Raw genomic sequence first — 24,384 nt, forward strand, 5'->3', positions numbered from 1 at the left:
GCTTCTCATTGAAGTTCAAATGGATAGCTCTTGGGCATAAGCTTTCCATGGGGGAAGGGTGGGATGGAGGCAGGGAGAGATGTAGGGCAGCTTGCTCACCTCTGTTCCAAACCTACTACTAGGGAGCAACATGAGAGGAGAAATAAAAAGAGCAGCTCAGGCCAAAGCAACTCATTGTTCTTTTTTTGTCTCTCAAATAGCCCTCCTCTACCCCTCTCCTTATATCACCCAGCCACCCCACAAGGCCTCAATCCCCCACAGCTGCTATTGCAATGTCAACACAATTTGGGTCTGGCAATGTGGTTGTGTGATCAGCTTGCGGGTTCTCAGAGCATCAGCAAAGAATATCCGTAACTATCATGACATGACGTGACATGAACGAATCGTCTTGTTATTGATGCCTTGTAATGTACAGTTTGCCCCCATCTTTTTGCCATGAGGATCATCCATGTAATAAAGACAGTGAAACTACAAAGGCCTCAATTACAACTCTGACACTTTGATGATGAAACAAGAATTCCAGCAGTATCAGTTCTTATATCCTCAGGGTTAGGCATTTTGCAAACTAGGTTAATCTGTATCACATTAAGGCCAATGGGGGAATTTATTTTATTTTATTAGCTTGGAACTACTTTCACATGACCATTTGCTTTGTGTGCTCTTTTTCCCTTCACGTAGTGATTCCTAATTTTTCCCGATTTGCCATGATCAAAAGCTGGCATGCAACGCTGTATTTGTTTACTCATTGCTTAATCAGACAAAAAAAAAAGAGTAAAATAAAGCAATGTTGAGCAATCTTCACTTTTCTTGTTTTGCATCCACTTGACCTGACATTTCTGATCACTCCCAGGTACGTGACACGGCTCCAGAGCCCCGAATCCTCGTTGCTTTTCAAATATAGTCCATAATCAGGAAAGGGTTCCACTTGCATGTTCTAAAATTGCATCTATGTGAGCAGGCAGCTTCTTAGTGCATGTTTTCAATTCCCAAATGTCCTCAAACACCTGAAGTGCAAGTGTGACGGGAGGGACAAAAAACACCACCAAATCAACACATGAACAAATAAACTGCCTTTTCGGTGTCTTATATTGAGAAATCACAGACCATCCTTACCAAAAGGATTTAGCTCTCAACTGTTTTATATGAACTATCTGATGTTCAGCCGAGTTGTGTAAAAAATGTTTCTTTAATTGTTGAATATATTGCACAAAACAATCGATGTAAACTACCTTGGGAACAAATCCACCCATCATTCCATCCATTTTCTTCCGCTTTTCTGGGTCCAGGTCGCAGGGACAGCAGGCTCAGTGGGGGAGTCCAGACTTTCCGGTCTCCAGCCACCTCTTCCAGTTCCACCGGAAGGACACCAATGCGTTCCCAGGCCAGACATAATCCCTCCAGCTCTCCCGGCTGGGCATGCCCGGAACATCTCACCAGGGAGGCATCCCAGAGGCATCCGGACTAGATGCCTGAGCCACCTTAACTGGCTCCTCTCGATGTGAAGGAGCAGCGGTTCTACTCTGAGCTCCTCGCGGATTACTGAGGTCCTCACCCTATCTCTTAGGATGAGTCCAGCCACTGAATGAAGGATGAAGCCCAGACTTGCAGGTTTCCGGCCACCTTCTCCAGTTCCATGCAAGGACACCGAGGTGTTCACAGGCCAGCTGTGAGACACAATCCCCCCTAGCGTGTCCGAGGTCAACCCGGGGCCTGGAAGGCAAGCTCAACTGGGTCCTCTTGATGTGATCTTGCGCTTTCAGTCACTACCTAAAGTTCAAGAGGGTAAGAACGTGGATCAACAGGTAACGACTATTGAGAGGAGGTAATAAGATTTAAGGATAATTGTTGATAGCTTTGTCAGTCCAGTACAGCGACTGCATTACTCAGGATTCCTACGCAATTAAGAAGTATGGAAAATGGAAACTCTAGTATGGAAACATGTTTGTTTCCTGACTGTTATCACTGTTCTTTTGTCTAAAACACGGGTGCTCACACTTTTTTAGCCTGCGAGCTACTTTTAAAATGACCAAGTCCCAAAGATCTACCTATTACTATAAATATAGAAAGTATATATATTTACTATATTTATAAAAAAAAATATGAGTATCTATTTATGTAGGTTATACATGTATATCAGAAGTGCCTGCACTTTCTCAGCATACAAGTCCAAGTCAAAATGATCTACCTCTTTCTATAAAACATGTAACATATACAAAATGTAACCAGTAACTCTGAAATTCTATTGTAAATATTAATGATTACTATTTCAAATTCACATTTTCAAAGTTTAAAGATTATCAAAGTAGTTGCTATCATAATTCACTTCAATATGGAAATAAAGATAATTCCACATAATCCTAAATAGTTGTGTACTAGTGAGTGAGTACTGGTGATATGTCAGTCACATTAGCTATGTAACGTTCATGAGGGCACACACTTCATGTATTACATCCAGTTAGCATTTGCTAGCAAACATTAGCCATATACAGGAATTGAAAATGATTATGCAAAAGACAATGCAGCTGAAGTCAAGGCAGCATATTGAAAATGTTTCACCAATGGGCACATTTTCATCATGAAATAATAGTTTAAGAAGCCAACATGTAGAAAACACTGATTTCTGTAGTAGAGTTCATGACGCCAAGCAAAGCCAGTAAACAATACACTTTTTTTCTACGTAACTAGCCGCTGCAAGTGAACAGATAACTTTTGTTCTAGATATAAGCATCTTACCGCAGAGTTAGTTCATCCGTACTCAGGATAATAAAGATGAAAGTTGCATCTTCTTGTGTAGCTTGAAACACTGTGGGGGAGCAAGCGCGAATCAGGAGGGGAGCTTAACGTCAGCTGACTGATGTCATATGACAACTACAAAGTGACGTTTACATGGACCCAAACTACCTTGGCGATCTACCGGTAGCTCACAATCGACGTACTGGCCACCCCTGCTCTAGAAAATGAAAGTTACATTTGTATGTAAGTGTTGCGTAACTCTGATTGTGCTACGTGAGTGTCAAGAAGGCCTTCTATGAGAAGCTGGTGATGAGATGGGATCTATATGTGTAATAACACTAATAGCTCAGAGTACCGAACCGTGATTGTGTACTGTTACACTCCTAACATTCAAGTAGGTTACCTTATTCATCTGTAGCCAAAAAGGAAAGGTGAGAAGGTAAATTGAGGAGAGTTTGAATAAAACAAATCCAAAACGTACATTTGTCATAAACCTTCCATAAATTCCCAAATACAAACCTTAGATGAACAATGGTTATTATGTTCCTATTGGATTAAAAGAAAACAGTGCTGGGATTTAGTATTTTATTCAAGGGATTGTTTGTTGTGCTTACATATTTACATCAATAACTCATTTTAAGGACAAGCTGTGCCACATAAAGCAATGCCCTCTTCTCATCACAGGAAACAAACACTCCAGGACGGATGGACAAACCAAAACCATATGAAAACCATATAAACCAACTCTCATATCATTCCCTTCCCCCGCTGTCTTTCCATGAGCAACATAGAAATACAAAGACCTAGAAACACATGTGGTAAGTAATAAAGCTGTTCTGTTCCCATCCTCAGCCCCCTCGCCTGAAAAACAAAACCACATAAAGAAGGGAGGGAAAACGTCAAGGAACAGGAAAACAACAAACAAGAACAAAGAACAAGAACAAAGAATGGAGGAGGGGATCACAGCGTTGGGAAATCGACTTAATTGCCTGTGTGTGAAAGGCAAAGGAGAAGAGGGACAAGAAGAAGAAAAACAGACATGTGGACTGGTCCAACGACATGTCTTTACACTGGTACCCGGTTCTGAGAGAGGGTCTAAGAAAACTGAGTGTCATGCAACATAAAAAACAAGCAAAGAGTTGGTTTGTCAATGACTTTGTTTGTACAGTGACAACTATTTTGCACTGGGTGTGTAGTGGTCCATGCTGCTATCTTCCGTGCAGGCAGCGCAGGTTCAACCCCCTGGTAGTGCGCCGACACCAGTGGATTCTTGGCTCAACGGCAAATTCAATTTAAGCTTTGCTGTTGTACACCACACATAACCAGACCACAAACATGCAGGCTTGCACGTACAGATGTCAGAGTGAGGGGCCGTGCAAACGCTTACCGCACCCAAGGGCACCTCGGCAGCAGTCTGGAAGCAGACTAGCATCTTGTCCCCAGCGGGACTCAAATCGGGAATCGGGAACCTCTGACTCCAAAAACTATTTAAAGAAGCCACTTTTTTTTTACACCGAGTTGAGTTAAAACACAATCCAAAGTGTTTATTTTTCTTCTTTGCATGACAACCTCTCATGACAGTGAAAGTTCTTTCACTGGTGTTTTAAGTTTCACTGAAAGTTGGCTTTTCATGGAAGCAGTTAGTATTGTTTTCAAATGTTTGTTGTTGTGTTTAATGGTTGTGGTGGTAAATCCCCCCCCAAAAACAGTACAATTGGGAAAAAAAAACTTTTTGCTTCATATCTGTTCTATTTGAATCAGGTGACAGTTACCATCAACTGTCTACAAGGACCCCATACCGTGAGTCACATGATTATGTCACGTTACGCTTTTTTGAATCACCGTGGTCCCTGGGAGGTCTCCAAACCTAAAGTGGACTCGCCACATTTCCCATAGACGTCTGGGGGATGGAGTCTAGACCTGAAGGGACACAACACTGAAGCACTACGCCGTTTTCCAATAAACTTGTAGAGAAAATGAACATCTAAATATGAGTACAGTTTGCTATTGTTTATGTCCAACACAGCCAACCCTGACAGCATAAATGACAATGACTGCTTGCTGTTATAGGGCATAGTCAAAGTGAATGCTGCAGTAATCCTTGGTGGTTCAGGAAGTTTCTGATGATACAATTATGGTCAGAAGTTTACATAGTAATCCCTCGTTTATCGTGGTTAAATGGTTCCAGAACCAACTGCGATAAGTACATTTCCACAAAGTTGCATTCAATATTAACAAACGGAATATTTTCGTAGTTGGAGCATAGGCAACCTGTTTATTATTTTCTAAATATGGGTTTTCACAATATTAAAACACCCTACAGTCACTTTACACGCTATTATTCTTTGTCTACATCACACTGCACAGGCTATGGGATCACTGCAGGGACAAAAAAAAAAAAACATATGTCGCTAGCATAGCAAGTTAGCCTCCCCAATTTACTTAATAAAAAAAAAAAATATTGAAAGACGAGTTATATATCGTACTCTGGTCACTCGGCACCAGTAATGTATGAGACATGACGATAGATGACAGCAGAGCTATGGCTGAGATTGAGTGGAAAAAAGGCAATATAGTGAGGAACGACTGCACTCATAATGTGCATGAATGTCATTGTACCGATTTGAACCGGACTTTTCCCAAGTGGAATGAAGCGTCAATGGTGACATCAGATATGTGATGCAGAACAGCAGGGGGTGCAGACCATGTCCTTGAAATATGCCACATTTCATGCTCACCTGTGTAACTGGCTCCAGGTTGTCTTCCACAGCCTCATTGAGTTACTGATGGAGGTTCTTTGCATCCTGCCAGTATCTGTGTGTGTGGCACTGAGTCGTAGGCTTTCTTGTAGTCAATCCAGGCAGTGCACAGGTCGGGGATCTGGGTTTACAGTCTCGGGTGATTGCCATGTCAACCAGTAGCTGGTGTTTGGCTCCCCCAGTGTTATTGCCAACACCTTCTGTATTCTGCTCATGTATTGATCCATATGATCCAGATGCTTACTAACTTTGGTGGTTAGGATGCCATGTGGTGCTGAGGCAGGTTATATGCCAGTAGTTTGATGATACTGTTCCCTTTTGGGGGTCTTTCATGATGACGACATTCCTACCTCGGGTTAGGCCACTCTAGGTGGGTCCCTGATGTTAGCAGCTGGACGAGGTAGACCCAAAAAACGTCACCGGCCCTGAGCCAGAGGATCCCATTGGCTGTCCGTCAAGACACGGGACCATCCTCGGCCCAAATAGAGGTTGTTATTGGTGCCGAGTGTAGTCCAATAACCATCAGACAGCATCTGCCAGAGAAGGCTTTTAAGATCAAAACTCATCTTCAAAGGCCCCGTCTCCTTCAATGCCACTAAATTGTCCATTTGGAATGTGCAGCAGAGCACCAAACATGAGACACTGAAAGGTGGAGGAAATTTTATTTTCTGATGGGAAAAAATATAACCTTGACGGTCCTGATGGCTTCCAATGTTACTGACGTGACAAGGAGATCCCACCTGAGATGTATTCCACACAGTGCAGTGGAGGGGGCACCATTATGATCCTTCAATGGAACAATGGAGGTTCAGGTTGTGCCGGGGCGTCAAACGGCCGTGGAGGCCACAAACAGCAGATGGCTATGTGGAGATGCTGCAGGGGGCATCCCTCATGACTGAAGGCCCTCATCTGTTCCTTTGGGCAAAATTAAGGACATATTTTTCAAACACTTCCTTCTAAGTCTTGCTTTACTTCACTTAATTAGTTCTCCAGAGAGCAAAATATTCAAGAAGAATGTAGCATCACGCAACTAAATATACAAATAGAATGACACAAATAAGGTGTGCCTGCACCGGCCCTCATACCTGATGTGCAGCGCTGCAGTGCTCCTCCACTGCACTGCAGCCGAGGAAATGCACCGTTGTGAAGTGAAGCGTAGAGCACTCACACAAAACAAACAATATGGACTTTAGGCATCAAGCATACACAAAAATGATACCAACTGCCTTGTGTGAGTGCATCTTTATGGTTTTATATATTCATAACTTGTCTGTGCTTTTAGTGGTCATCTTAACACTGGTCTGTGGCTTTCATACATACTGTCTGCTTATTTGCACTAACCCAAACGTGTAACTTTCTTCAGTGCCTTGTAAAGATACTTAAATGGTTAATGAGACGTTAACACACAACACTGTTGCTATACATTGACCCGCTATCATTGTGTCTGTGTGTTGTCCCCAAAGGGAACACAACGGCCTCATTTTTGGAACTAGTGCTCCCAATATCCAGAAAAATTCAAGAAAGGACACGTCTGACTCAAATCACACCACACAGTCTCGATCTGAGGCCACAGACGAAGTCTTTTGAGTGGTTACATTCCACTAGGTCACTGGGGAATGTGGACAAGACTGCGTGCCATGACAATCTTGTGTTATTAGACTTTTGGACGCGGTCAAGGTTAAACAATGGCAGCCCAGATGGACGATGCTGACCAGCTTTGGACCACAAGGCATACATTTAACCCTGTTGCCCCTCTTGAGATCTGAGAAAGATACAATCCTGTGGTGTTTACTGACAAAAGAACACAGCTAAATTCAGCTGTGGTTTACCAATCTGTAAATATGGCCTTTAGAACCAAATTGTTCCCCTTGTTGACAGTGGTTTGGACCCAAAGCTTCATCTTGCACAAGAACGCAGACTCAACTGGAGGTAGTTAGAAGAAAACAGGAGGCTGTCCACCAAATGAGAAAATGAGACAAATAAATGAAAGAAAATAGGTGATCCTAGAGTAGTAGCAGTGACCAGAAAGTACACACTCCAGTACACATGCTTTTACTGAGAAGAATCAACTACTGTATGCTGTGATGCTAGGGGGCGCACGTGTCAGGGAATAAGGGGGCTGTTGGAGAACTGGACAACTACTGGAACTGGACACCAGTGGCAGGCGGTGCATTTGGTACCTATAAAAAATAATGGTAATAATAATATATATTGCCAGACATTGCCTTTTGCCCTAACTAGGATTCAAACCTCAGTCCCAAGTGCCAACGTTGTTGATTTAGCTTCAGCATCACTTTAGCATGACCGGTTAGCATTCGCTGTGAACACTGCTTTTGGCTAATTAAACAAATGTCTACAGCATGAAACAAACTAACTAGCGAATATTTGCTTTTATTTACCCCGGTTCCACTGCTTTAATGTCTCTTCTCTGTGGGCACATATCCTCGAGTAACTAACTCGCAGTCACTGCGGTCTGGGAACGGCTCATTAAGTTCCTTCAACTCTTTATAAATGAGTTTCGCCCTCCATCCAACTTGAAGACCTGCTGAATAACATTTAAAACGTGTCTTTCCGTATTTAAACGTGACGGATAAATCAGGCGTTTAGGAAATCTCACTCTGAGATGCACTTAGAAACTATTTTCTTCTCTCCAAAAAAGCCTACTATCGTGTAAACAAGTGGCCAAAACAGGACTGTGTTGTGTATTTTTTATGTGCACACAGATTGTTTTGACAACATTGTCGTCAATAAGCCAAACATTTGAAAAACTCAAAAGGAAAAGCATTCCTCTTTTTAACTGATTGTTCTGTAAAGGCTACTGATGCTCTTTAGCCTTTCTTGCTGGTTCTTTGGACCACGTTACTATCAGAGACGTAGTCAATGGTCATGCAATTTAAAAGGTTTTCAAAATGTATTAAAAAATAACAACATATTTCATTGCAGCGGTGGACACCACCATCAACGAGGAAGATTGAAGAAGAGCCCAGAATGAAAGTACACAGAGTCTATACAGCAGTTGCTGCGCCCCTCTGAAACAAATCATCTGTTGTGTGTATCCCGGCAGTTTTCCATCGGTCGTATCGAAGTGTTGTGCAAGTCTGATTGTGCTAAGTGGATGTGTGTGTGTGTGTGAGTGTGTGTCTTGGAGGATGAGTGTGTGTATTGAAGACCCCCATGGAAACAATTAGACTGACAATGCATTGAGCTATTACACTGAATCTAAAAGTGGAGTAATAATAATAATAATAATAATAATAATAATAATAATAATAATACATCCATCCATCCATCAATCCATCTTTTTGGAGCCTAAGCAGAGAATCCCAGAGTTTTCTCTCCCCGGCTACTTTGTCCAGCACCTGCAGGGGAATCCCACGGCGTTCGCAGGCCAGTTGAGAGACATCGGCCCTGTCCACACAGAAACATTCCTGGGTTTTTTGGGGGCTTTTTTTGGCGGGTTGAAAAAAATTTGTGTCCACACGCAGACAGAACCACGTGACACACCAAAACTATAGAAGAAAGAAAGAATGCATTCGCGTAGGTCCGTCGTCTTCAGCTTTCCAAGGCTCATCTAAGCTTACGACGAAGTGGAATTACGAGTCATTTTGGAGAATAAGACAAGAAACGATCAAGACAATGCCGACTGGGGTGAGTCATGTCCGTCGAAATGTTCAGATACTATGTTGGCTTGAAATCTCACGTTGGGTCACGTGACGGCGACGGGTCGGTGACGTTATCGTTTCTGTAAAACAGTGGTTCGCCTGCCTACACGAAAATGGCAAGCTGGATTGTTCAGATTTGACCCACTCTGGAATACCGCTTCAGGGCACCCAGAACATGATGAACGGATGAAACGATTTCCGTGTGGATAGTGTCTCTAGTCTCTCCAACGTGTCCTTGGTTTTCCCCGAGGCCTCCCACCGGTTGGATGACAGTGCTTCTCACCTTACCTCTAAGGGAGAGCCCAGCCACTCTACGGAGAAAACACATTTCGGCCGCTTGTACCCGCCATCTTGTCCTTTTGGTCACGACCCAAAGCTCATGACCATATGTGAGGATAGGGACGTAGATCGACCGGTACATTGAGAGCTTTGCCTTTCGGCTCAGCTCCCTCTTCACCACAATGGACCGATGCAGAGTCCGCATCACTGCAGACGCCGCATCAAACCGCCTGACGATCTCGCGTTCCATCCTTCCCTCACCGGTGATTCAGACCCTGAGGTACTTATAATAAAGATAACAATATCGAACAATATAGTACTCATTTATTCATTACTCAACAACAAACCCTTACTTAAACTTTACTACTGTGCATTCTTTATTCTTTTCTTTCCCAATTAGAACGCGTTAAATGCTGGAAGTCAACAAACTATCAGTAATCGATGAGACATGAGACAATAAAAGGTGGACTTAAATAAGCCTGGCTTCTCTTCCTACCCCCTTTTTGGACGTGTAGAATTGTGCAAGTGTAAATGTGGTGTACTTTAATATAAAACTGTTCACCATGTTCCAAATAAACTAAACCATTACATGACAGTGCTTTTGTTTTGGTCTCACTTTCTTCCTCGGTCCATCCTGTCTTTCTGGCACCGGGTTGCACTGTTTATGCTTTCACTCAGATTGCTGGCGAGATTGTCGGAGGGGGGAAAAAAAGGGTTTATTTTTCATTCTTTTGTCTCTTTTTTTTGTTTTTTTTGCTCTGCAATCTCTTGCCTTCAGAAACCATTAACGCCCATTCAATGTCAACATCAAGGCCCGGCTTTGATGTCTATTCTGGCAACAGACTTTTTTCTTTCTGCGCTGCCTGCTGCTCTATCTCTGCCTCTCGCCTTCTCCCAATCCCCATTCATGCTTCCCTTTTCCCTCTGCACACTCTTTACGGTTACTGTACAATCAAATAATTAAACGGATTGTCGACAGTGATTTTACCTGGCAATTAAATATGTAAAGCGAATCGTCAGGCAGTGTATGAGAAGGTGATTTAACAAATCTTCAAAGGCTGCAGGCAGCACAATAGGCAGCAGCCTCTGCTGGCCTCATGCACGAGCTTAGCCTGGGGAGCGACTGATGCCGCTTTATAGCCGTCTCACACAGACATGTTTATAATAGCAGCAACTATGCCATGCCAATTAGCACAAAGCTAGGGGATATGAATGCAAGTGTGTGGATAAAAGGTAGGACGTAGGTAGTGGTATACATGAGATGTGTGGGGCATGCAGGGCCAGAAGAGACAGAACAATTGCTCCTCATTCAGTACATTTACGTGCACAAAAAAACAAATTAGAGGGGAACCTTGGTTAGCGTCATCCATTCGTTCCAGAACGTCCGAGTCTAACCAAAACGAGCGCTAACCGAATCATTTTTTTCCCCATAAGCAATCATGTAAATCCAATGAATCTGTTCCAGAAAGCCAAAAATCTTAACACAAAACATGTTTTTATAGTTTTACAATTATAGTTTTACAAGCTGAAAACAACTGGAAATGCAAATAAATGATCAATGAAAGGGATAAATGAACATTTTAGGTTACTTTTACCTTCACTGAAGACGTGATTGACTTGTTTGTGACTTTCTAAATATGTTTTTAACATTACTAGAGCCCTGTAGCTGTGAAATAACACACCTCCAGTCACCTTTACACTTCCTATTATTCTTTGTTTACGTCACATTGCAACTCTTATGCTGCAGGGACTCCAGAAGGCCGCTGGCTAGCGTCTTCGTCACATACACAAGAATGGTTTTCTATGCTCTAACTACGACAATGTTGCATTTATTAACACTGAATCCTCTATCGCAAAAATTCAATTAGCGTGGTCGGGTCTGGAACCAATTAACCGCTATAAACAAGGGACGACTCTGCTCTTTGTCTTTTAACAGGGTTTGAATAGTTGTATCTATTTTTTTACTACTCTTTTACATTTGCATTGTTGTCTTCATAAGCCTTTCACTGCTCTTTCAGGGAGACAACAGGGACAGCGCGTGCAAAATAGCCTTTTGACTAATTCTGGTGCATTTGCACCAATGCTAATTAACGAACACCGCCCCTGTCAAATAAACCAGGAAAATGAAAATAAAATCGATCGATCATTGGACACTTGCGAAAGTCTCCCCGGAGGAGACTTGCGTTAGCCTCATCTTCGGTTTCTGCCTTGAATTTGATCAAGAAATGTGCAAACTGGGATTTTTACTTAAGAAAATGTAAAAAAAAACAATTGGAATCACACAGACAATACATTTATAATGCAGTTCAAAGGACAGATATTTTGTATTTATTTCTTTTTCAATTGAAAACATCACAACAGATGAGGCGTGCCCTGCGATTGGCTGGTGTACCCTGCCTCTCACCCAAAGTCAGCTGGGATAGGCTCCGGCAGCATGGAAAATGGATGGATGGATGACAGATGAGGCAGAGACTCACCTGCCTCCCCTGACAGCACGTCAGAGTCACAACGCCGCCAACCACATGTACACTAAGAGCTGTGGAAAGCTGTGGCATCCAGGTGACTCGACCAGTAAACGTTAGCGGTTCGCATCTTCTTCCTCATTGAGAAACTCGCACAGCTAAGCTTGATATGACTTCAAAGATAAGTGTGACAAATTGAGCGACTGAACTATTTCGGAACTCCGACTGTTTTATGCATTTAATGCAGTGAGTTGGAGAAGTCAAGAGCTTGGAATGGAAGTGAAGTTTCCATGAAAGCAGAACCTGAATGGATACCTGGACAAAGCACCTGCAATGCCAAAGAAAGACAGACACAGAGGATTGTGGGCAAAGGAAGGAGAGGCAAGAGGGACCATGCGACAGTTAATGCTCACCTCTCACTTCAATGCTTCAAATGCAAGCAAATTTTTCCTGGATGGGTTTTCTTTCAAAGTCAGAACCCCAAGAGGCTGTAAAAAAATCGAGTCGGGAGAGTGGAGGTGGACAGACACACCTGTCCTATCTAAACAGAAACTAGGTGGTTCAGTCTGATTAAACTCGCCACATTGTGGCAACAAATCCATGCAGGAATTGATTTTCGGGTTGGGGTGCTATGTAATACACTGATTACGCGTTGAGGTTTCACCGCTCCGAGCCTTTGATGCAGGGTCTGGGAAATTAATGTGCTATTTGGCAGTGTTAAAAAGACTCACTTCAAAGGAAATGCTGAAGTAAAATGATGTTTGAGGAGAAATGGAAAGTGTATGTGCTTTTTAGAAGAGAAATACCTTCTGTACCATTTAGCCAGGAACAACTTCCAGGGTGGGAAGAAATGATTTCACTGGGAGAGAAAGTTTTTCACTAATGATCGCTGTTATCTCTCTTGGCTCATTGCCAGTTGCAACTCTTTTCACATGACCGCAGCCCGAATGAAGCAGCACACAGGGTGCCTACGGATGCGACATTTCAAAATTCCGGACTCGGTAAATAGATATCATTACAACTCCGACAATGAATCGACGGTTAATCAGTTATCCGTAATTTCCGGTGTATAAGCCCCGACTTTTTCCTCATGCTTTAAACCCCCTCGGCTTACAAAGTGATGAGGCTAATATGTGGTCATCATGGAGAACATGTGGAGAACGTGCAGAACGTGCGTCTACATCCGGTCGACCTATTTTTCGGCAGCCACGTGTTAGGCAAGCCGATTTGTACGACTACTACACATGTGAAATCGACATCACCCGTCGATCTAGTTTACGATTTCACGGCAGTTACAGAGCGTAAACGTCAACACCACCATGCAGACATGTCGGCGGTGTACCGTGGTGAAGTTAGTTTCAGCTTGCATGTCGGATATTTGGCTCCGTAGCTACAGCAGCAGTTCCCCCTTACTGTGCCCGGACCGCTGTGTCATTGTGCGGGATGCTTGCACGCAGTGAGCTGGAAGAGTGTGTCTGACTTCAGTGCACCTTGCTGGGCCAAGCCAGGTGGCTCCACCCGCTCTATATCCTGGTTCTGCCGACTGTTTTTTTCATCTCTTTTTAGTTTATTCATTAATAAACTTGACTGACTTGATTTTCCCACCTTCTGTGTCCTCATTAAATCTGTTATGTTCCTCTGGGTCGTAACAGGAGGTGTTCAAAAACAGGTACACCGCACCTCGATGCGGGCACGTAGCGGAGGAGAGCCGCCAGGTGTGAGTCTCCTTCGTGCAGATGGGCGGCTGTTGTCGCCTACGCTGTCCGGTATACACTCTGTCGCTGAATGCCTTGCCTTTTCGTCCGCTTTTAGGCAGACTGTCCTTCATTTATGATATATACAGTGTGGAAAATGACACATTGCATTGCGGGGAGGGCTTTTCACCCACATGGACGCGCACACACACAAACAATGTATCGCAAAAAAGCGGCCCATAAGGGCAGATTTCAGACTGTCCCCTGCACGGGACAGTCTGAAAGGTACACGGTAAAACCAGAAATGGCCCCTGAGCCACACTTTGGACACCACTAGACTAACTTGATAACAAGATCCTGAACAGTAGCCCTTTTAATGCAGGTGCGCTTTTACATTTGTAATATTATGACTTTATTCTCATATAATTGTAGTTTTTGGAACTTTGATTTTGTCACATGATTGGAACTTTGTTTTCGTAATATGATGCAATTCTGCTGGCGTTACTGCCTTACTCTCCTGTATGACTGTTGTCACAACGTGGCTCAATAGTACAACTGACGTGCTGGAATAGTCCAATAATGCAAGCAGACAGGAAAAGGCAAACCCAAAAAGCAAATACACAAACAAGAAAAATAAAGCATACCAACTCAAAAAATGCACATAACCAAAAACAAAACTAGGCAAAGCCACAAAAACATGAAACAGAAAGCAAAAGGCAATGGTACAGCAAGGCTGGAGGCAAAACTACTGGGACTAGGGCCTCCGTACACTGAAGAGTGGGCTTCCAGGCATGATTGGGAATGCAGTACAGGTGTGCAGAAGGTAGCAGCGAGGAAGTTCAAAAAAGGCACTGTGCAAAGCAGAAAAAAAGCGCAGCAAAACAAATGGGATCGTGACGTTATTATTTTGATTATATCCCATTACTTGACTATTATAAAGGTTATGTGTTAAAGAACTGGTATATTTTGGGGGCTGTAGTATAATAAAACGTCATATACACATACATTATTACAAAGGTTTATTTCAGAATAAATAGAAAATAAATAAATAATAAAATCCTAATGAAAAAAACAATAGGGCTGTGAAATGATTCAAAATTGTAATGAAATGTACAGTTTTCAAATTTATTATGATTAATCACCATTTGCCACTGTGTGAAATATGCCCATTTTGCCTGGATTTTATGAACAGAATGATGAATGACAAGATTTATTTGTATATATTAACAGCTCCAAATTAGCTGAAAATGTAAAACTAGCTAAAATATACCACATGTCTAAAAAAATCTATTGACCCAACACTAGTCTCTTTAATCGTAGCACATCATTAACCAATTACGGTTGCATTCACAGACACCACGTACATTCGCGTTTTGAATGTATATGTATTTTCCGAGCATTCTTAAATGCGGCAAATTGTACTTCCCGGGTCAGTCTCACTGCATTAGTAAGAGAGAACGTCGCTTACTGTGTTTTTGTTTTTCTAAAGACGTTGAAGTGATATTGTGAGTGTCAGTGAATGCAGCTGGCTGCAGTGTATGCAGTCTGGCGACAACCAGCAAGTGTCGTTCCCAGGACGAGCTGACGAGAGACGTGTTTGTGAGTTGGAGTGGTGTTGGAATTGCACTGCTGGTGATGAGTTCAGGTCAGAATAAAGTTGTAAAAGAGCGCGAGACCACGTGTGACTCTGTGGGGACGCTATTGTATGTGGCTTGACATGATGCGCATGACGCTAAAATGTTAAAGGAATGGTTCGGATTTTTTTTTACATTAAATTGTATGACATCCCCATCAGCGGTGTAGTCCAACAGTGACTTACCCCCCACTTGGTCCTCTAAGAAAAGTTCTGGTCGGATTTCGATGATGAAGAACACAGTTCCAGGTAGTCGCTGGGGTTTACACAAGTAAGGAGTTTGGCTTCTCAAAACAAGCGTTCAAAAGTGCACTGTCGCCTGTCCGTTCTTGTGTATGTGACGAAGACGCTGGCATCTTCTTCCGCGACCGAAGTGTGTGTTCCATAGCGGAAGAAGATGCGAGCGTCTTCCGTTTTTTTTAAATGAAGTTTTTTTTAAATGAACGTGTAATGTATGCATTTTGTCCATGTGTAGACTTTAGGAACACCCTATGTAATACCGCCTGTATAATATAGCATGGATAAGGAGCCTGTAGCCTGTAAACATGACAAAATAGTAAAAATGTTTCCATTTACAACTGAACGCGATGAACACACAACGAAAGCAATGCTGCAGAGCACGTTTCATTTGAAAAATATAAAACTTTAATAAAGGCTACATCTCAATAATTACAATAATTATAGGTCCATGTAAATTCTTAAATGGAACTCTGTATATAAATGTATAATTTACAGTTTTGATAGAATGAAAACAGCTGTGGTGTGAAAAAAACCCTTAAAAGCACAAAACAATAAACATGATTACAAGATATTAATAAAAGCATAAAAATATCTTTTCAACATAAAACCCTTCTGAAAACCAAGGGATATATATTAAAACCCTGAAACAGGGCAGCACATGGTATGGCATTCATTTAGGCACACGACTGTACTCCTAAAACACCAGCAATAATAGTGTGGTTGTGTAAGTGTGTTGTTTTTCAGAGTCAACTCTTTATGTGCAACACGAGTGTCAGTATCCATACTTCCCAATGCATAATTACCACATGTACAAGTACAGGAGTTCTGATAAACACAAAGCCACTGTAACAACATTCAAAGAAAGAATACCAGAGCTATTGTTCTTCATTGTTCACTTTTTACCCCTGTTTTTGATACACCAGCTCACCTCCTAAAAAAAAGTCTGCGTCTAAGTCAGCCAAACTTGTTCTCGTTAGCTGAAATAATTTTGGTGCGTGAGCTGTAAACACTGCCATTATTAGATGGTACAACTTGTGCTTCAGGTCTCTACTTTGCGCGTATCCCCCTGTGCAAAGCCTAGTTTACAAACAAAGGCACAACAAAACATCGAGCTCTGTCACCAAACTAAAGAGGCAAAAGGACAAAAAGCAAACGCTCGCGTGACAAACCTAACATTGCAAACTTTCAGCAGCATAGAAAAACTGGTATTGACCATTACAAGCCTCGGCCAAGACCGCTGAAGGTTGTCTTGTCATCTTGTGCCAGAGGGACTAACAAGGCTATGGGAGGTGCTAGGCTAGCGTGTTATCCTTTTTATATTGTAAATACAAAACAAACCACTCAACAAAATCACCACAGTATTCTCCCAGCATTCATAGTAGCTTGCCCGTTGGCTAGAAATGGGGTGCGGGATAGCTGGGAGGGGTAAAGACTTTTTTTTTTGTACAAAATAAATACTAAAAACTTTCAACTCATGACACAACGCATCTAAATACAATACATGTATATATACATATATGCATGTATGTATACAAACATTTTGTAGCAATGCAGTAATCTGAAGTGCCGCGTGTCTCCAGTCCTGCCATTTTTTCCGTTGCACGTGAACCCGGAGTCAGTGTGAATGCAGCAGTCTCTTATCACACAAAATCAAAACAGTGGTTACAGTCAAGAAGCGGCACGGGTCCCGCCTCACTGGCCTCCAGTCATCGTCCTCAAATTGGTCTTTTGTGTCGTTCCCTTGCGCATTTAAGGCTGACTGGTTGAGAAAAATCAGGGAGGGACAGCACCTCCTCTGGGTTAGGCATACTTAATTGGCTCGTCTTCCTTCAATCACATATTGTGCTGGATATATTAACTCTTTTTAGCTTAGTATTAATAATTTCTTTAAAAAAACAAAAAAAAATAAAACAAAGAAAAGGTAATTACAAAGTCTCTTCCTCAAGTTTTCTGGGTGTTTTTGGGTCTGTTTTTTTTTTTAGTCGATCCTCTCCACCTTCCCCAGGACCTTGCCCTCGTACATGGGCAACACTGAGGCGTCCTCCCACACCTCCTCGAACACGGCACCGCACTCAAACTCATCGCTGGCCTTCTTGAAGTAGTACCTGTGGAGGAGCAGCAAAACCCAAGGGTTACAAAATGCACAAATATGAAAACTGAATCCTGATGGAGCAAAAAAAAACAACAAAAAAACATTTGACTTCTGCAGTGTCCTGATATTTTAAGAATGCACAACCTTCTATGTATTTTGGCCTTTCGTCCACAAGCAAATGTGGGTTTACTCCAACAGAACATGATCCATGACGTTATTGGTTCACAGGTGCTGGTTTAATTTCGTGCGGTGGTATATGTGTGCACGACTTATAACACGCACAAGCAATAGAAAATATACAGTCATCCCTCGTTTATCGTGGTTAATTGGTTGCAGACTTTCTGAATTTCCAGGTTCCAGACCTAGCCGTGATAAATTAATTTCCACGAGGTTGGATTCCTTAATTATAAATGGAATATTTTCATCGTGAGAGGATAGAAAACCTGTGTACCATATTCTAAATATGTCTTTTAACATTATTAGAGCCCTCTAGACATGAAATAACACCCCTATAATCACCTTTACACTCCTATTACCCAATATAGTGAACGTAAGAGAAAATAGCACATGTAAGACACAAATAAGACATAACATAGACTTGCATGTTCGCATTGGGAGAGTTTCATGTTCTTTTTTTAACCTGTGTTAGTTAATTTAGCCATTTTTATGTTTGAAAATGCTTAATTTAGGCCAAAAATAAGTCATGCATTGCACAATCACATGCAGGTATCGCAAGATTTCGTCCATCCAAGATGGCCGCGCACACGTCTCCGCGCTGTTCACTCTCTGATTCCGTGACTATTATCGGTTAACTACTGACTTCTTGGGTTAACTACTTTACCTTTTGCTGAACTGTCACTACTGGTTGCTTCTCAAGGCTTTGGGCTAGCAGTGTTCTGACATCGAGCGCTCCTGTTGGAGATTGTCGACTGGATCCCTCTGCCTCGCCAGAGTAATCCTAATAAAGGATTGCGGGATTGAGGAGCCCGGCGGAAGTCCTCGCAGGCTTTCAGCTGTTCCGGCCCTCGACTCCAGGTGACTTAGGCGGAGAGTCTACCTGGGGATGTCCCGGCTTCTGGGACTGGCTAGCGGTGACCTCGGTGGAGCGTCTCCCGGTTGCGCTGTGTGCTGTTGCCTGGACGTAAGGACCGTGAGTTCGCTTGTTGTTGCCGATGCCCACATGAATGTTCCGGTCTCTCAGTCACTCCTCTGCTGCTGCTCACTCTTCGTGGGGCGTGATTACTGCTAGCCGCTTACTAGCTTGTTCGTAGCTAGCAGCGGACTCCGGAAGTTACTACTGGCCGGACGAACAACCAGCTGGTTAGCGCTCAGTGGTGAGCTAGCCTCCTTGGTCCCAGGAGATAGGCTACGGCTTGGGTGCGGACATTGGCTTGTGCGTTAGCTCCGATCGGCGAATTGGAGGGCCGGCTGCTGGCTAAATATACTCATCTCATTCAATAACAATGACACTGACACTGTTTCTGTTGCTGTCTTTCGTGCTTTCCCCTGGATTAGTGTTTCACAGTTGTGGTGGTGTACCTGACCAGGTGCCTCGTCCACCACTGTGGCTGCCAAGTTCTGTCACAGACACTGGGTCATCGGCTCTTCTTAATTTGCCGAATCTGTCACTGTTACTATCTCATGGATTACTTCAAAATGATTTTAATCAGCTCTGTTTATGGTGCTCTTTTGTCTTAAAAACCTGTTTTACCCTCACTGAAGATACACCTCTTATGCTTGTGAGGCCAAATAATATCATTGTGGCATCATGTATTACTAGGAAAAAATCTTCTTATCTTATTTTGCTTTTACTCTTGCTCTCAGGGAATGTCCAGCCAAATCCAGGGCCAGGCCTGAATAACATTAGCACTCCCGATGAATTCAAGGCTCGATCCGGCCTTGGTCTATTACATTTAAATGTAAGAAGTCTGGTCCCTAAACTGGATCTTGTCAAAATTTGGGTCCAATCGACGAATACAGATATCCTTTTCTTGTCAGAGTCTTGGCTCACTAAATCAATAACGGACAAAGATATTGCAATTAGTGGGTATAATGTCTTTCGATGCGATCGCCCAAGGAAAGGTGGTGGTGTAGCTATTTATATTAAAAATAAATATAACGTTACCCTGCTATCCTCCCTCTCTATAACTAAACAATTCGAAGTCCTTGCTCTGAGGTTGAATTTTGCACTTGGTCAGACTCTTACTATCATAGGGTGCTATAGGCCGCCCTCTGCATCTCCTGACGCTCTATCCTCACTCGAATCGTTTGTAGCTGGGTTAAACGTCAGTGAGCTGCTTTTGGTCGGAGATTTAAATCTCGACTGGTTAACCTCATCATCAGACAACCTTAAATCGTTTTGTGACACTCTAAATCTGACTCAACTTGTAAATTCTCCAACCCGCCCAAACACTAAAAATCATTTGAAATCATCTTTAATTGATCTGATTTTAACAAACACCCCCCATAAGTACACAAGTATAGGTGTATTTGCAAATGATCTCAGTGATCACTGTGCCATTGCAGCAACAAGAAATACTAAAATCCCCAAATCTAAGCCACATATTCTCTTGAAACGAGATTATAAAAATTTTTGTGTGCAAGCTTTTCGGCATGACTTGGCCGCATTTAAATGGAGCAGAATCTCCTTATTCAACGATGCTGAGCTGGCCTTGAATTATTTTTACGATGAGTTCAGTCGCATCATAAATAGGCATGCTCCCATCCGAAAATTTAGGGTGAAGGGACGAAAAAATCCCTGGTTTTCATCTGATTTAGGAAACCTCCTTAAGGATAGGGACGCTGCCTGGGCAAGGGCTCGAAAAACTAAATCAGAGGCAGATTGGTTCAGTTTTCGGCAACTTCGTAACAAATGCACTTTTTTAATCAAAAAAGCTAAATCAGACTTTTATTTGACTGAATCAACAAAATATCTAAAAGATCCCAAAAATTTTTGGCAGGTCATAAAATCAACTAATCATGAAAGGACTAGTGACCTGCCAACTTCTCTGATTTCTAATTCAGGACCCGTGTCTGATAAGAAAGCCATCTTAAATTGTTTTAATGATCATTTTATTTCTGCTGGCTCCTTGTTTGAGTCCTTACATCCCGAGCTGTCGAAAGCTGATCCAGCCTATGTGAACTCACCCCTGGTCCCAACATCAGTTAGTGGTGGTATGGCCTGTCTTTTTGAGTTCACTGCTGTGACTGCCTCTGAGGTTCAGAGTGCTCTGAGGAGACTGGACACAAAAAAAGCTGCTGGACCTGATAATGTTGACCCTTTTTTCTTAAATTTGGCTGCTGATTTCATTGCCGAGCCTCTAGCGCATATTTTTAATCTGAGTTTTATCAGCAATAAAATACCCAAAGTTTGGAAGTCTGCATTCGTTCTTCCCCTGTTAAAAGGAGGCGATCCTTCTAATATAAATAATTATAGACCAATTTCTAAATTATGTGTATTAGCGAAAGTATTTGAAAGGATCGTCAGTGATCAATTAACAGACTTCTTAGTGTCAAATAATATTTTATCATTGTTTCAATCTGGTTTTAGAAAACAGCACAGCACTGTTACCGCCGGTCTTAAAGTTTTAAATGATTTTATAGAGGCTCTGGACAGTAAGAAACATTGTGTAGCTCTTTTTATAGATTTATCCAAAGCCTTTGACACAGTAGACCACGGACTCTTGGTTGAAATCTTACACAGCAGTGGTATTTCAAAATCGGCCACCGATTGGTTTTCTGATTATTTAACCAACAGAACTCAGTGTGTGCAGGCGGCAGGATCCACCTCCACTACTCTGGATTTGTTGAAAGGGGTGCCCCAAGGATCGGTTCTGGGTCCCATTTTATTTTCATTATATATCAACAGTCTGTGTACTGATGTGCCAAACGCATTTTATCATTTTTATGCCGATGATGCCATTATTTATTGCTGTTCACCCTCACTAACTCAGGCTTTTGACTTTTTACAAGCTGCTTTTAATGTTGTTCAGTCTCGTCTGAGGACCCTGAAATTGGTTTTAAATACAGAAAAAACCAAGCTCATGGTCTTTTCAAATTCCAGTGTGTTACCAACAAACATGCCAACCGTTGTAACGCTTCAGGGTAACACCATCGAGCTGGTTTCTAATTATAAGTATTTGGGGTTCCTTCTTGACCATGAGCTTTCCTTTAAGGCACATATTACAAAATGAATTTCTAAACTCAGGGTGAAACTCGGATTCTTTTATAGAAATAGAACTTGTTTTTCACTTGGAGCCAGGAAACTGCTTGTTTCAGCTACATTTCTCCCTCTGATTGACTACGGAGATGTGCTGTATATGGGGGCTCCTCTCAAGTGTCTCCAATCTTTAAACAGTGTCTATCACAGTGCCTTGAGGTTTGTCACTGGTGATGGTCGCCTTACACATCATTGTGACTTATATGTAAAATCAGGACTGCCCTCTTTAAGTGCGCATAGGTATACACACTGGCTGATCCTGATTTACAAGGCTCTGCTTGGCTTAGTCCCAACATACTTAAGTACTTTACTCCAGAGATCTGAAAGTCAGTATGCCCTGCGATCGTGTGACATCCTCCATCTCGCTGTTCCCCGTGTGAGAACTGAACTGGGGAAGAAAGCGTTCTGTTTTGCAGCCCCCACAGCGTGGAATCTTTTACAGGCTGAACTAAAGCTCTCGGAACTCATTCCTTTTGGAGCCTTTCGGTCCTTGCTGTTGGACAAAGAGCGTGAGACCACAGAACAGTGCCTTTGTTTTAAATAGCTTTTTATGGATTTTATTACTAATCACTTGCATTTTACAAAGTATGTTTGTTAATATACATTGTATGTAATCTTTTAGATTTGTATATTTTATCCCTTGTGACGTGTGCTGCTAACCTCTTGGCCAGGTCACCCTTGTAAAAGAGATCCTGATCTCAATGGGTTTTTATCTGGTTAAATAAAGGTTAATAATAATAATAATCCAAGATGGCGGCGTAAACGAACCAGATGGTATTTTGGACGCTAACACAAGCGGGCAAACGCAAGCCAAGGCAAAATTTTAGCAAAAATTTTGGATGTTACCCGTACACCGTGCTGCATGTGCCTTGGTGTGGACGTAGCCCGAGTCATGGCTTTCAAGGCAGTCCTGCAAACTTCAAAGGCATGGACTGACTCCTCCTACATTTAAACAGATTCCAAGCTGTGTGTGTGTGCGTGTGTGTGTGTGTGTGTGTTTGTGTGTGTGTGTGTGTGTGTGTGTGTTACATCCACTTGTTCGTCCTGACTGCTGGACATCATGTCTGCAAGCTCTTATTAGAGTTGAAGGGTTGATTAGAAGCTGCTTGTTTTACTTCCAACTCCACGGCTTCTAATTGTACGAGCTGTCAAGTGAAGGCTCTTCTGTCACATTGGTTGACATTCCAGGTGCCTGAAAGTCTGCTAGTGACTTCATCGCCCACTTTGCCGAATGCACATGAACGCATGTGATCCACATGTTTCTTGCTTACGCACACAAACACGCACTCAGGGGAACGTTCCAATCACCAGCAGGAAGGGGGGGGAGAGGTGTGTGTGTGTGTGTGTGTGTGGGGTGTGTGTGTGTGTGTGTGTGGGGGGGGGGGGGGCTTAAGGGAACAAAGGCAGTTCAAGGGGACTGAACTCAGCGAGTGGGTGCATTAGGGTGGACTTGGGCAGAGCTTGATTGGGTTGTGGACGATAAACCGGATGTTCGGTTTTGCAAGCGCGAGACACAGTAGCAGCCTCCTGGATCGATAACAATCAGCCATAAATCTTGAGACTAATCAATTGTACAGACATGCACAGAGTATCGCAAGACTAGCAACCGGTTGGCAGTGAGTCTCTCAAACAATGTGAGAGCCTGGGCTGCCGGCGAAAGGATTGTCGCGCATGCTCCGTAACGAAGACGAGAATGAATGTCAATAATATTTATCTTATTACGTATTGTGTCAAAGTAAGACAGGAACAACATCAAATTAAAAGCACTAAATGAATACAGAGCCACCATCCACCAGTACGAGCCTGGAGAAACGATTATATGTCGCTGTTTGCTAGCATGAATTAACTTGAGGTTGCGCACAAATCCACCAAACAAATATGCACATTAGCACTCAATAAGGTCATCAAATTTGACCTTTATGCATTCCCACATAGTATCAGCATTTTGGACCAAATATGAGGCGAAAGAAAAAGGGGGAAAATACAGTATAGTAGTCTATCTATGCAGCGTGGGAGTAAGTTAGACGGTGTGTTCAAGGACTGTCGAACAAAAGTGGTCCAGGTCACCGCCACTCGCATTAAACATGCAAAAACTGGGGTATTTCTAATTTTGTATTATTTTTTCAATTAAAATAATGCCCCCAATTTCCAAAGCCCTTTACATAAAAATGTTTGTAGTTATTTACAATGTTTTATGTCTTACAGCATGCTTGGGGTATGATGTGCCCTTTTACACATGAAAATACTGCAAGAATGACACTTTTATACAACTGGCTTCTTCATTTTATAATGTAAGATTCAAGTCGATGTCAACAAATGTAACCGTTGAATCGTATCGCTTGTACACTTTGTACACAATGGAATCATCTATCACAAAAAGATTTACATCTCTAGTCACCCAGCCAGCCCACTGTTCTTCTCAAGCGTTGCTCCCAGTGAGTGTGAAGCCAAAGCTCCTCATGATTCTCTTCTTGACTTGAAACCCAGCCAAAGATCAGCAGGAGGGAACTTAATCATAAGCTTTGTATTGGATAAATTCCACGTTCTACATGTGCCTTTATTCACCATACTCCGGGTTGTTCCCTTTCGTGGTTACGTACGCTCTCCCGTA

General features: G+C 42.5%; 1 protein-coding gene across 1 annotated transcript in view; it reads right to left on the reverse strand.

The window, feature by feature from the left end:
• Positions 1 to 15,857: 15,857 nt before the first annotated feature.
• The window catches only part of LOC129182679 (axin-2-like), a 29,119-nt gene continuing 20,592 nt past the window's right edge, over positions 15,858 to 24,384 (reverse strand). The window contains exon 11 of the mRNA XM_054779088.1: positions 15,858 to 17,567. Coding sequence (XP_054635063.1) covers positions 17,441 to 17,567 — 127 coding nt within the window. The 3' untranslated portion in view covers positions 15,858 to 17,440. The remainder of the gene's footprint in view (positions 17,568 to 24,384) is intronic.

The sequence above is a fragment of the Dunckerocampus dactyliophorus genome, chromosome 6 (assembly GCF_027744805.1).
Source record: "Dunckerocampus dactyliophorus isolate RoL2022-P2 chromosome 6, RoL_Ddac_1.1, whole genome shotgun sequence".
NCBI classification, from domain to species: domain Eukaryota; kingdom Metazoa; phylum Chordata; class Actinopteri; order Syngnathiformes; family Syngnathidae; genus Dunckerocampus; species Dunckerocampus dactyliophorus.